We start from the raw sequence: 14,833 nt of genomic DNA, 5'->3' as shown, positions 1-14,833 counted from the left end.
ACCCTGCACACTTCTGGCCTCCCCTGAGCCATACCAAATCATTGTTCTCCATGCTCCTTGGTGAATTTGAGAAGAATCAGAGGTCAAGGAGTTGGGTGCCAAAGGCTTGCCTAGCAGCTGCCAACTCTATCATCAGAACACAGTAGCTTAAAAATCATCACTGAAGTCTCAAGAACCTGGAAGAGTCTAGCTAGGGCACACTGAGAGAGTACTGTGACCATCAAACCGTCCCGAATAAGTCTGAATTGAGAGATGCATGCCAGGGTTTAAACCCTGCATATCCAGAAAATGTTATTGCTAATAGAACAACTATCAGCAATAGCTTTGGTTGGTGCTTTAAGCCAGTGGTCCTCAAACCTCAGTGTGTATTGGAAACACCTACAGGGGTTCTTAAAGCATAGACTGCTGGGCATAGTCTTATACTTTCTGATGTAATAGGTCTGGAAGGGGGCCCAAGAATTTGCTTTTTTTTTTTTTTTTTGAGACAGGGTCTCACCCGGTTGCCCAGCCTGCAGTGCAGTGGTATGAACATGGCTCACTGCAGCCTGGCACTCCTGGGCTCAAGCAATCCTCCCACCTCAGCCCACCAAGTAGGTGGGACTACAGACGTGCGCCACCACGCCTGACTAATTTTTGTATTATTTGTAGAGACAGGGAGTCTCGCTTTGTTACCCAGGCTGGCCTCAAACTAATGGTCTCAAGCAATCCTCCTGCTTCAGCCTCCCAAAGTGCTAGGATTACAGGCATGAGCCACTAAGCCCTACCAGAATTTGCATTTTTAGCAAGTAATTAGGTTGTGCTGATGCTGCTGGTCTGCAGGCCATACCGGTTGAAGTTGCTCAAACAATCTCATTTAGTTGTGTCTAATTATCAGTCACACCTGTTGTTGTTCTCCACATTTACTGCGCATCAGCATCACCTGGGAAGTTTTTAAGCCCTAACTAAATTAGTTATTTGAGAATATCTGAGGGGTTGGCCTGGGTAACAGTATTTCTTAAAAGCTCCCCAAATAACTGCAGTAAGTATGTATGTTAGGTTGAGAATTACTGAGTTAAATAATAACTGAGTGGACTTTATTTTAATTTGCTATTGTTCATGAAGACAGTCCTCATTAGTTTTAAATGTGATTAGAGAACCCTACACAGAAGCCTTTGGGAACAACATTAATGGAGTATGCACCATTAAATAGTTTAACTCTTCAGTTGATCTCTTTTTAAAAATCAATTGTTCAGCATCTGTGGAATCTGATTGTGATGTGGTCAGGAACAGAATGGAACTAAAATGAGAATAACCATGCCAGACTCTTCAGGACACAGCCTGGCTGTGGGAGGCTGTGTTTGCATAGAGACACTAACTGCAAGTGGAGGGATGACACCACTGGGACACTGTTGCTCATGGACCACAGACAGTGGTGCTGGGACACCAATGCTCACAGACCATAGATGGTGGTGATGGGACACCATTGCTTGTGGACTGCAGACAGTGGTGCTGGGACACCATTGCTCATGGACTGCAGACAGTGCTATGAGGACACTGATGTTCATGGACTACAGATGCTGCTCTGAAGTGCTCTGCACTTTTCTCTAGTTTACTTCATTTCCAAATGATACTAACTTATTGTTTATTATCTGGAATTACTTCATTTGTGTGCTTGTCTGCCATCTGTCTCCTTCACTGTTTAGAACGTATCCCCAGCACCTGCAACCCCATCTGCTGTGTGTGGAAGGAATGACTGAAGGTAATGTCCAATAGGCCTGGTGGGTCTGTGGTGAAATTGCCAGTCACGCTCTCACGTTTTTCTCCAGAGTTTGATCTCCTCCTTCCCCTAACAACTTCCTTTCAGTCATACATACACGGTGTATCTCTAGTCACAAAGAAACAGAAATCTAAAGTGGTTTTCTCTCAAAAAGCTATCTAAATTTTTCAAACATACTAGGGAATTCAGGAATTGCTTAATAACAACTTATGCATCCTAAATGATGAAATTTCATGCTTATAGTTTTTTTGGCAGGAGCAATGAGGGTGGTTCACGCATTTGCCCCCATGTAAAGGTCAGGTGACTTGATTCTCTCTGGGAGCAGGACTCAATGAGAGGAGGGATTGCTGTTTTCTTACAAGCTCAGTTGTTCTGCATATTTGCCAATTTTATTAAGTGAAAGTCTTCACCTAATATGTTTTTTTTTTCTGACTAATTTACTTGTAGAAGATATGGACAGAATAAATAGGTGGTTGAACAGATACAAGGCAGAAGCATTGAAGGTTAATGGCAGCTTGTAAGTACAGGAAGGTATTTGAGATCATCAAGCAATGCCTGTGTTTTGTACACTTTTTCTCTTCAGCCACCAGATAACTAGAGGTGATGATGCCTTTCATCAAAGAAAGGATGGTTTTTTCTAGTTTTGAGGAGGTTGTCTGGTAAAACACTTTCAGCCAGTAGTCTGCTCTGGGAAATTACTTGTGAGGCTGTGTTGTATTTTTACCTCCTTAAATTGAGAAGCACACCTGCAATTGTAATTTACTATCAGATTAACACATGTTTTACAATGGCGAGACCCACAATGTTCTGATGTCTTTTTCATTTTCAACTTTTATTTTGATGTCTTTTTAAGAGAAAGCTTGCTCACATTTAATCAGATTTTCTCAGGCCCTAAAGCTGTTTCTGGTTTAAAGTCACTCACTTGGGGAAGCTGCATGTTTGACCACCTGACTATCTTTTTATACACTGGATTCCTACAGTGGCCTGTAGCACCTGGCAGTTTTAAAGAATGTGTATTTTTATGAGACAGAATACAAATACATTTTAAAACCTTAAAAAAGTTCTTCATACCATAAATGAGATAAGCGACATGAAAGTGCTTTGAAATAAAAAAAAAGGATTGTTAAATGATAGTTATTGCCAAACTGAATACTTTCCTATTTTTATTTTATTTCTATTTATTTTATTATATTTCTTCTTTTCAAGGACCAATTTCAAAATTGCAATTGAAAAGAGTAACTTGAAAACAGACACTCCCAGCCATGCCCTGGCCTCAAGACTTTATCTGCCGTCTCCCTGGCCTCTGAGACAGGGTGGGAAGACACCGCCACCCCTTTCCACAGGTGAGGGGCTGTTTCCTGGGGTTCATGGGCATCCCACTCCTTGCTCAGCTCAGCACCAGCTCAGCACTGCCAGAGAGAAAAACTGGAAGACAGAGACAAAATAATAACTGGTAGGTGAGTGCTTGATAAGTTAAAGAACAGGAAACCAGGGAACACTGTGGGCTCCCACCCCAGGGGCTTGGTTGCCACCAAGAGTGAAGGAGGAACAACAGGGAGAGGATGTGCACCAGAGTCCCCATCGCCAGCCTAAGCAGGAGCACAGGAGCAACAGCGTTTGGTGCTTTCCTACAAGAGGCTGAAGAAGGAAACAAGTTGCTGAGGTTTTGAAGTGCTGTGTGAAGGGAGCAGAATCATGCATCCCATTTCCTTGAATCAGCTAAACCTTGAACAGGTCCCTAAAGCCACTGGGCTTCTGGTCCTATTTTACCTTCAAAGAGAATCAATCCTGTCTTTCCATCCTGAACAGTCTCCAATGCTCAAGCACTTTGAATTTTAGTATCGTGGCTGGAGCTATTCATGTGGTGCTAGTCTCACTCTCTTTGTCAACTTCTCTTGTGCATTTATTAATACAAACTTATTATTTTTTCCTAACATAGTTGTTAATGTGATTACGTTCATAGATTTTTAAAAAGTTGATCTACTCTTGAATTCCTGGTTTTATTCTATGTAATTATCAGTATTTTTTTTCAGAATGGTCTCTTTTTATTTGAACGGTTGATCTAGGACTCAGCCTAAGTATAATTCTAACATGTAGCTGTACATAACCAACATATCTATGACCTTAGTGATGAACCAGAACCAACACAGAGATGGTCTTTGCTTGATAAAAGATAATCACAATCCCAAATAAAATTACTGGATAAAATACAGGATGCCTAGTTAAATTTGAGTATCAGATAAACAATGAAACATTTTTAGTATTAGTATGTCCCGTGTAATATTTGTACTAAATATTTATGCTAAATTGTAAAGGACATCCTTATACTAAAGAAAAGCATTGCTTATCTGAAATTCACATTTAACTGGTTGTCCTATATTTTTATTTGCTAAATTTGGCAATCTTAATCATAAACAAATAAGCAAACAAGTATAAGTCTTAGAAAAGAATAAATCAATTTTTAAATGAATGAATTTAGTGTTGTCAGGGAATGATAATAACATGTCAACAAACCTTGGCAACCATTGGAATCCCGTTTCTGAAAATTATAATGTAGTGTGAAGTAGAAAATAACAACGATGGTTTAAACTCATATGAAACATAAAACAAAATTCAAAAACAAACTAGATTTATTGGTTTTAAGGAAAAGAAGCCAGAACAACGACCAGAATACTGTTCTGTTAGGTAACTCTTCTGTTAAGCACCTTCTTTAATTACTCAGGAAATATTTCTGTGTTTTTCCTCAACTACTGAAGTAGATTTTCCCATGAGTTTTATCTTACACAAAGTTTAGTTATTTTTAAAGTTATCAAATCAGCTCTTACTGGCTTGAAGTTAAGTATCTATGGAACTTGTATTTCCTTTGTTTTCCTTTCAAATGTCTCCCCAAATCGCTTGTAACTGTGTGTCCTTTCTGTAAATAATTTTGCCACTTAATGTGTATTTTTCTGGGTCTGAACTTGTGTTTGTATTTTCAGAAGGTGGGTAAAAACATTTTCTCTGCAGCTACACAGTATTCTCTCCAGGAAGGCTGGCGGGTGCGGAGCGCAATCATTGTTTTAGTTTCAAGGGACAGAAGTGAACTGTTCATACATTAAAAGATTTGGGAGGCCGGGTACAGTGGCTCACGCCTGTAATCTGTAATCCCAGCACTTTGGGAGGCCGAAGAGGGTGGATTACTTGAGATCAGGAGTTCGAGACCAGCCTGGTCAACATGATACAACCCCGTCTCTACTGAAAATACAAAAAAATGAGCAGGGCTTGTAATCCCAACTACTCGGGAGGCTGAGGCAGGAGAATCGCTTGAACCCAGGAGTCGGAGGTTGCAGGAGCAGCACCACTACACTCCAGCCTGGGCAACAGAGCAAGACTCCATCTCAAAAAATAAAAATAAAATAAAGTAACTAACTAACTAAATAAAAGATTTGGGATAGTTAGCTAATATTCTGGAATAAAATTATAAAACTGAGTTAACTAAAAATAACATTTATCCAAGTATTGCTATATTTTGATTTTATTATTTAAATGATTATAAGATCCTCATAAATACAAGTAAATATTGGGGCATATGATAAATTTCATGTTGTTTATGCGTTCATTGAGTCAGCCACTACCCTTTTGTTGTGTGACTATTAACGTGCAAGTCGCCATTCTAAGCTTTGGCATGTGAAGGTGAATGAGACCAGCTTCTGTCTCCCAGGGAAGAAGTAGGGACAGTGGCATGCAAATCAGTAATTATAATACAGATTAATAAAAGCCATCATGTGTTTGTATACAAAGTCTCATGAGCACATGGGAGAGGAGGACATTCACTGCATTTGGGGCTAAGGGGTACTCAGGTATTTGATGCAGGGGAGTGGACCAGTCAATTGAACCTTGGGAGTTCTTCAAGCAAAGAGGGAAGAGAAAGGCATTACAGTTGAGGGCACAGCATACAGAAAGACTCAGTGGCCTGACAGAGCTTGGCACACTCAAGTGGCTGTATTATAAGACTCACGGTGGGAAGCAGGACGTAGCAAATGTAAACCAGGAAAGGAACTTAAGACCAGCTCATCATTAGCTTGTAATGATGCCAAGGGAATTGGACTCTATCTCAAGGAGATGAAGAACCATTGAGGGATGAGTACAGGAGGAAATGATTCCATTTTTATTACAGTACCACTACTCTGGAAGTTATGTGAAAATGGGTTGGAGATGAGAGTAGAGGCAAGAAGACTGGTTAAGAAGTTAACAAAATAGCCTAGGTGAGAGCCCACAAGAGTCTGAACTGGCAGGGAGCCAAGAATGAGTATTGTTTTGGAACTGAATTTAAGGTCTCTGTGACACGTCCAGGGAAACCTGGTGATGAAAATACAGGTCTAGAGTTGGGCAGATAGGTCTGGCTGGAGGTGGTTATTTGGGAATCCTCAACCCAGGAGTGAGATGAAAGTGGGTGTGGCTGGGCTCAGTGTCTCACGCCTATAATCCCAGCACTTTGGGAGGCCTAAGTGGGAGGATGGCTTGAGCCCAAAAGTTCAAGACCAGCTGAGCAACATAGAGAGACCCTATCTCTACAAAAAAAAAAAAAAGCAAAAATTAGCTGAGAGTAGTGGCATGCACCTGTAGTCCCAGCTACTCAGGAGGCTGAGGTGGGAGGATTGCCTGAACCCAGAGACTTGACTCCAAGATCATGCCACTGTACTATACAGCCTGGGTGACAAAGTGAAACCCTTGGGAAAAAAAGGGGTTGTCATGACCCAGGACTGGTGTAAGGAGTGAGAAAGAACAGAACATTGACATGAAATGAGCAGGTGGTAGAGAAAGATCCATAACCAAACACTGGAAAGAAGCAATCAGAGTCACAGTAGGAGACCCAGAAGAAAAGAGCATCATGAAGATCAAGGATAAGAGAGCTGCAATCACTGATTAATTAGGACAAGTGCTGTGCAGAAAAACATAAAATAAGCACAGAAATGGGTCTTTTGGGTTTAGCTTATAGGAGGCACTGGTGATGGAGACAGAGCAATTTGAAATCTGTACCTGACACAGTAGCCACATGGCAGAGGATTGAGAAATGAATGGAATGTGAGAAAATGAGGGTGTATTGACCATCTTCAAAGAGGCTGGGAGACGTGAAAAAGAAAGATGGAGTAGAGCGAGAAGAACTCATAGGCTCTCTCATTATTTTTCATTATGAAAGTATACCTACTGAAAAGAATAGAGAATGATTTAACAAATAACAAGGCATTCATCCTCTAATTATCTTAAATTTTTTCATATTGACAAGAGCAGAGGTTGGCAGACTTTCTCTTAAAAGGCTAGAGAGTAAACATTTTCGATTTTGTGGACCAAGAGGCAAACACCAGCTATTAGGAAAGCACTTATTTATGTAAACATTAAAGATATAAGCATTTACAGATGTAAAAATCAATCTTAGCTCAAGGACTTGGAAATAAAGGAAGCTGGCTGGGTTTGGCCCATGGGTCTTAGTTTACTGAGCCCTGGACTACCATGTTTTTGCTGACAGAAACAATAATTTGGATATAATTGAAGCCCCCATTATGCCCCTCCCTGATCTCATTTCTCTTCCTCACTCATCAGTAATGATTTTCCTAAAGTTACTGTGTATCATTCCCACTTTTCAAACATGTCTATATCCCTAAGCAATATATAGCATAATTTTGGATGTTTAAAAATGTTTAAATAAATATAATTATTCTATGCATAATAATATATTTTTTCTTTTTTTTCCCACCCCGCTTCTGCATAATAATTCTATTTACTTCTTTATTTGTTTTGAGACAGAATCTCACTCTATTGCCCAGGCTGGAGTGAAGTGGCACAATCTCAGCTCACTGCAAACTCCGCCTCCCAGATTCAAGCAATTCTGCCTCAGCCTCCCGAGTAGCTGGGACTACAGGCGTGCGCCACCACGCCCAGCTAATTTTTGTATTTTTAGTAGAGACGGAATTTCACTACATTGGTAAAGCCAGTCTCGAACACCGGACCTCAAGTGATCCACCTGCCCCTGCCTCCCAAAGTGCTGGGATTACAGTGGTGAGCCACCATGCCTGGCAGCATAATAATCTTTTACTGACTTTTTCCTGAACATGACTTTTGATACATTTGATGCATATATCAACATGACTTTTGAGACTGATTCACCTTGATACGTCTGGCTGGACTTCATTAATTTTACTTGTTCTGTTCTACTCATCCTGTGACTACACTAAATTTTATTTTTCCTCTTGTTGATAGACATTTAGGTTGCTTTCATTTTGTTTTGTTTTTCATTTTTACAAACAATGTTATCATCGACAACCTCAGCCATATCTTTTGACTGCACATTTGTGAGTGAGCTAGGAGTCAATTCTTGGGATTGTGGAGCATGAACATATTCTGCTTATGTAATATTTCCAAATTATTCTCCAGAACGGTTGTAGAGAAAAATTTCCCTTTTCATATAATCTGATAAACGTGGTAACCTGAAAATTCTCCCAATGTGCAACACCTAGAAATGCTGAATAAAATATAAAAAAGCAATATTTTAAATGAATAAAGAAATCTCAAGAAAGCAAGAAAATGCCTAGGGCTCAGGAAATATATATATTTGTAAGTGCTTATAGAGGAAGTTGAAATTCAGAGTTATATCTACCAGTGGGGATTTCCTCAACAAAAGTGTGGGCCCAGGGAGATAACAGGCTATATAATGTTTTCAGGGAGCTCCTGTCCTTTCACTGGGTCAAGAGTTAAAGCTAAAACTTCAGACCACGGTATAAGAAAGAAAAAAAAAAAAGGTCACTGAAATGACTTTGGCAAAGTTCAGAGTCAGGTCAGCTACCCCAGGCTGATCTTGCCATCATCCTGACACCTGTGGAACCTGGGCCCTCCTCTGATTTTCAATTTGGATTGCTCTACTCCTTTCTTCTTTCTTGAGGGCAATCAGTTCAGTCTCCTTGGTTACCTACTTCTGGCACCTGACTTAGCTCCACTGCCGGCTCTGGTCTGCCAGCTTACCCCTTCATGGAGGCTTTGTTGCTTCCTCCTGCAGCTTGGAAGCTGACCTCTGATGCCTGCCACTTCCCATTCAAGGCTGGGAATTACTGAGGTTCAGTCATGGGCTCCTGTAAGCACACCCCTGTCTCAGTTTCTTCCAAATCCTAGTTTGTGATGACAAAGCTGGGATTATATTCGAAAATAATTGGGGCTTAGAGCGCTTTATAGTAGCTTGGTGATGGGATCAGATAATTTGGGGTTCTGTTAAGCAGGGTGAGCCATCCTCGGTGTATCAGGTTCTGCTCTCAGGGCCCCCAGGATTTCCATCAAGAATGGGAGGCAAGGCCGGGCATGGTGGCTCATGCCTGTAATCCTGGCACTTTGGGAGGCTGAGGTGAGTGGATCACCTGAAGTCAGGAGTTCAAGACCACCCTGGCCAACATGGTGAAACCCTGTCTGTACTAAAAATACAAAAATCAGCCAGTTTGGTGGCATGCACCTGTAATCCCACCTACTAGGGAGGCTGAGGCGGGAGAATCAGCTTGAACCCGGAAGCAGAGATTGCAGTGAGCCGAGATCACACCACTGCACTCCAGCCTGGGCAGTAGAGCGAGACTCCATCTCAAAAAAAAAAAAAAAATGAATGTGAGGCAACAGATATGACAAGCAGCAAGATTATGTCTACACAAACTTTAGCTAAAAGTTACCAAATAGATGATAAGATGTTTAAAATAATGACATAAAAGGAGGAATAAATAACACAAGGGAAAAAAAAAACCCAAAGCACAATGTGTATAAAAAAAGAACACATAGGCCAGGCGCGGTGGCTCATGCTTGTAATCCTAGCACTTTGGGAGGCCGAAGAGGGCAGATCACCAGCCTGACCAACAGGGAGAAACCCTATCTCTACTAAAAATACAAAATTAGCCGGGTGTGGTGGCGCATGCCTGTAATCTCAGCTACTCGGGAGGCTGACGCAGGAGAATCGCTTGGACCTGGGAGGCGAAGGTTGAGGTGAGCCAAGATGGCGCCATTGCACTCCAGCCTGGACAACAAGAGTAAAACTCTGTCTCAAAAAAAAAAAAAAAAAAAAAAAAGAACAAATTTTCTAGAAATGCCAAATAATGATGATTAAAATTAAAAGCCCAATGGATGGATCAACCATCAAGATAGACAGACAAGGTGATCCAGGTGATCGCACTAATCTCCCCTCAGACCAGTAGTGCAGAGTTCCTGTCTGTCTTTGCCAGCATTTGAGAGTGGTACACACTACATACAAATAGGCAAGTTGCAAGTTGCATTGTTTCATTACAAAACTGAGCCCATTCCAGTCAATATCTTTATGGTTTCCTGGGATTCCAAATTTGAGACACAGAAGGACTTTAAAGCTCATCCACTCTTTTTTTGGGGGGGAGTCCCTGAGAGTATTTGGTCCTAATGGCCAGTTCTCAGTAGTGCTCTCCCACAGTGACTGCCTGACATAAGGCTGTTCTTCCTCTGTCTGGTTCCCACACCCTGAAGCCTCTTACCCAGTGGCTTCACCATTCTGTTTTTCCTGCTTCTAGTCTTAAATACACTAATCCCCAGATTCTCTTCTGCTCACTCTGCACCTCTTTCAGCCCCTCCCTTCTTCCTCAGCAGTCTGAGTTTTAACCCAACTCTCATAATTCCTCTTCCTGTCAGCTAGTCTCTGACCCAGTGCAAACAAATGCAGCTCTATAATTGACATGCAGCAACCGTAAAGCCTAGCCAAGAGTTCTGTGCTGCACCTACAGCTGGAAAGTTTCAACAACCACAGTTTTCTAAACCCAAAACTAGACGAGTAGCCTGGCAGAGCCTAGAAACCCAGAGGCAGTATGGAGTATGGTTAGAGTATGGACTCCTGAGGCAGAATCTTACTTAGATCCACTAATTAGCTGTGTGACCTTGGGCAAGTCACTTAGCCTCTCTGTGCCTCAGTTTTCTCAAATGTAAAAACAGGGATAATAGTGCCCACCTTAGAAGGTTGTTCTGAGAATTAAATGAGTTCGTGTATGTAGCGTCCAGAACAGTGTCTGAACTGTAATGTGTTCTATATATGTTAGCTACCATTGCTCTTAATACTTGAAATTGGGACTGTCCCAGGAAATGGCAGATGTCAGCCATGTTCATTGAAATGAGAGATGAGATACTACAGTGTCAGAATGTGTAGCCTTACTTACATAGCTAGTATTTTCTTCTATTCTTTCTCTCCTTGCCAAGATTCATCCAATACTTACGTAGTTCTTATTCTTCTGAACCAGCCCAGAAAATCTCCCATTCCTCTCTGTTGGGCCACCAAAACAGTCACAGCATCCTTGTTTCTGCCTCATGCCCTTTAGCTCTCCCTTCTGCAACAATTCTGCTTGTAGCAACTAATAAATCCCATGCTTTTGGTATTTAGGAAGTTGCTTTTGGTTTTCTGGTAGTGTTAAGCTGACACTGACAGGGCATAAAGAACAGAGATGGGGACCCCCTGCCCCTCTTCACTCCATGAGCAGAATGTCTCCTTGAGTTTGAACTTTCTTAGGATCCTACACTGGCCAAGACACCCAGGCCCAAGCTTTCCTTTAACTATGCTCACCCATTTGATTAGAGTCCCAGAAAAGCTGCTTTCTTATTTCTCTCCTGGTGACTTCCAAGTGAATTATTTCTCTTGGGGTAGAACTCAATTCTCTGTCAGGCTATCTATCTATATAAAAGAAGAGGTCGCTGACTCAGAGGTAACAGTGCTGGTCTCATGCAACTGCAGATATTATCTCACGTTGCCTGCTTGTTGTTAATAAAGGCTTAATTTGGGATGCATCTCAGAGTATGCTCGCAGACAAAGCACCAGGCCGTTCAGTAGGTTGGATTCTTCTAACAAACATCCCCAGGTATTTTTTGAAGAATTCAAGGAAATACACCTGTGACACCTAGAAAGTAACTCGTCTCCTGAAGCCTCAGGCGCTATTAGCTAAAAGTAGTGTACATTAATTAATTTTTAAAATATTTAATTTAAAATCACCTTTTCCATGACTAATCATCTCAAAGTCATAGCTTTCATTAAACAGCTTTTTGTAAGTGGGCATTTTGAAGACATTGGGAATCCCGGCAGGGCCCAATTAGCATGTTGGATTATTTAGGCAATCCCTGCACTCTACTGAAATGCAACTTCTCATCGTTGACTTCTCTTTACATTCCAACACTACCTGTTTTCAGGAGCTATCAGGGTTTTTTTTTTTGTAATCAGCCTCATATCCATTCTAGGGATGATTTTCATATTTATCAACAATTATTTTCTAATTTATGCTGAGCCCTTACAGGATTTTGGAAAGTCAAAGACGAACTACAGAGGATTTTCCCTGGAGTTGTTCACAGCCAGTTGGGAGGCATGGACACAATTATGGTTCAAAGTGATTAGCAGAAGTTTAGGTCTATGGGGGCCCAGCAGCAGGTACAAGTAGAACTGCAGGGAAGGGGCAGAGAAAGGAGACATCAAGGAGGAGATCACATTTAGTTTTATCCTTTAAGGTGATATAAGAATTCCCTAGGTAGGAAAAAGAATGTATTCATCATAGGCAAGAGCCATGGAGTGGGAAGACACCCGGAAGGAGGTGCCACTGGGAGGGAGGTTGCAGTGAGAGTCTAAGGGGCAAAAATGAGGAACAAGTGAAGGGGCATAAGTGAGGGGTCCTGAAGGGGGAGATGTGCATGATCAGATTCAGGTGTCAGAAAGGGAACTTTAACCGAATCTCTTCGGATTCTCCTTTTGCATCTCCTGAATTGCAGACACTAGGATACAATCATTTTTTAGAAGCTAAGAAAAAGTTCAGGCAAGATGAATTATTATTAAGGGAGTGTTTGAGGCACCTGTGGCAGTGTTGCACAATAGAAGAGGTGGAAGGAGGATGGCTAGGCTTTGCTCCCCTGATGTCCTACTAGGAAAGTTTCCAGAACTCTTGGCAGAGACAGTGATTGGTTCCCTGGGGGGGCCGAGGGGGCATGGAGGAGCTCAAAAACCCTGGAGTAGAAGCCAGTAGAGCTGACTAGTAGAAGACCCAGACATCTCCCTTTTTCCACCTCCGTTTCTTCACCTGTATGCCTAATATGGTTTGAGCTGCATCACCTTCAAGTTCCTTCCAGCTCCAAAACACTGGGCCTAAAACAACACATCAACTTCCAAACCCATTCTGAACACTAAACTCAATTTCAACCAGACATCTTTTCAGCTGGAATGGTTTGCCTTCCACTTCGTTTTCTACTCAGATGCCTGGAGAGAAATTGATGGGGTGGGGTGGCTGGCTGCTGGCTGCTGACCTCCAGGAAGTTGTCACATCTGTTAGGTCGTGGTTGATGTCCTTCATTCTATCTAAAGAACTGTAGCTTGAGAACTTTCCTTTTGCTTGAAATACTGCCCTACACTAAAAGCAGCCAGTGTCATTGACAGAAACAATGAGCAGCGAGTGTATTTGCCCAAGGGCGAGACAACAAGAGAGGCAACTGAGGGTGCTTGTGCTTGTTGCAGAAACTGGCAAGTCTCAGTTGTTGCTTTTAGCCCATAATAATGAGATTCAATATTTTGTTTTTCCCAATACCTTTGATTGGCTCCAATCATACTACTTTTTCAAACAAATCTTCATTAGTAACAGTCAATGCAAAAAAAAAAAAAATCTGTAAAAGTAACAAGGAGCAATAAAAGTAGATGAAAGACCTTACTTGATGTGTTAGAGGGGGTACCCTAACACATAGCTCTTTGGTAGCTCTTTGGATAATTTCCCGTTTCCTTTTTTTTTTTTTTTAAGTTTATGTCGTTTCTTTAGTATGCTTTCTAGTAGTCAATTTTCACACCCCAGTTTTTCCAGGAGATTTTGGAACCAGCAGACTTCTCAGCCCACACTATTAAAAGCAAATTAATCATGTCTCTGTTTCAGCAGATTGAAGCTTTTCTTTTTTTTTTACATAAACTGCCAAAAAGTTTATGGTTTTCTTAATATGCTCATTAAGGCTAGTAAATTACAGGGACGCACACATCCTAGAAGACAAAGACTGAAAGAGGGGTAAATGAAGTGAGAGAGCTGGAGCCAGATTAGACAGCTGCAGCGAAAGCGAAGTCCTCCCTCCATCCCACCCCCCAAAAAAGGGAGTTCTAATTTTCTCCACTTCTTTCACAGAAAGGATTAGATTTTCCGGGTGTCACCCTCCCCGGCAGAGTTCTGTAGCCTCGGGCACCCTACCAGCTTTTGCGATCCTCCTTCCCAGGAGTGGGAAGTGGAGACGGCTTACCCCGGCCGACCGGAACGAGCGCGATCACCAGGGCGAAGACCAGGGCTGCGCGGGGAGCCTGCATGTCCGCTCGCCTCGGCGGAGGCGCGCTCAGGATGCTGCGCCGGGTTGCAGCCTCCCTGAAACGTGAACATTTCCTGTTTCCTGCTTGTTTGGGTCGGTGCTGACTTGAAGGAGAGGTGTTTGCCTGTTTTTTAGGAAGTGATGTAATTCTGCAGGAGCCTGTCAGACCAGCAAGGATTGCAAAAGAGAAGTTGCTGTTCAAGCACTGATTCTGTTGGCACGCCTCTCCAGCCCTTTGGAGTCTCGGCCTCCAGCTTTTGAAACTGACCCCGGGGCAACAGAGTCCCTTGCTCAGATGTCATTCGGTGTCTGGGACTGGGAGGGGTCCTGGACCACAAGCATTCTCACTCTGTGATTTTGCTTGTCCCCCAGGTGAGGCTCCGGGGCTGCGTAGAGCCTAGGGACAAGCTGTCCTTTAGAACTTTCTGCCCTGATGGAAATGTTCCAAGCCTGTGCTGTCCAATACAGTAGCCATCAGCCACACTGGTCACTGAGCATTTGAAATGAGGCTAGTGCTGATGGAATTTTAAATTTTATTGAATTTTTATAACATTTTAATAACTCCAAGTGGCTCGTGGCTGCTGTGTTGGATAGTGCAGGCCCAGACAGCAGGGACAACTGCATCATCAGAAAACTGCCAGACCACGTCTCTCCAGCCAGTCCCATTCTCCTTTCTCCACCCTTGAATGCCCTCCTCCCACCAAGGCCCAAGCCAGATAGAGGTGGATGCCACACCCACACCTGAAGGTTATGTTC

The 14,833-nt window shown here is 42.3% G+C and overlaps 2 protein-coding genes across 2 annotated transcripts in view; both read right to left on the bottom strand.

Moving 5' to 3' along the window:
- Positions 1-14,304, bottom strand: part of TMEM154 (transmembrane protein 154) — a 54,163-nt gene extending 39,859 nt beyond the window's left edge. Inside the window, exon 1 of the mRNA XM_050791078.1 lies at positions 14,015-14,304. Within this exon, the coding sequence (XP_050647035.1) occupies positions 14,015-14,078 (64 nt within the window). The 5' untranslated portion in view covers positions 14,079-14,304. The remainder of the gene's footprint in view (positions 1-14,014) is intronic.
- Positions 1-14,833, bottom strand: part of LOC126954972 (peptidyl-prolyl cis-trans isomerase FKBP1A) — a 1,061,339-nt gene that overhangs the window by 664,068 nt on the left and 382,438 nt on the right. The window lies entirely within an intron of this gene.

This window comes from Macaca thibetana, chromosome 5, assembly GCF_024542745.1.
Source record: "Macaca thibetana thibetana isolate TM-01 chromosome 5, ASM2454274v1, whole genome shotgun sequence".
Lineage (NCBI taxonomy): Eukaryota > Metazoa > Chordata > Mammalia > Primates > Cercopithecidae > Macaca > Macaca thibetana.
The sequence above is the reverse complement of the archived record's forward strand: the minus strand, read 5'-3'. Positions and strand labels throughout refer to the sequence as shown.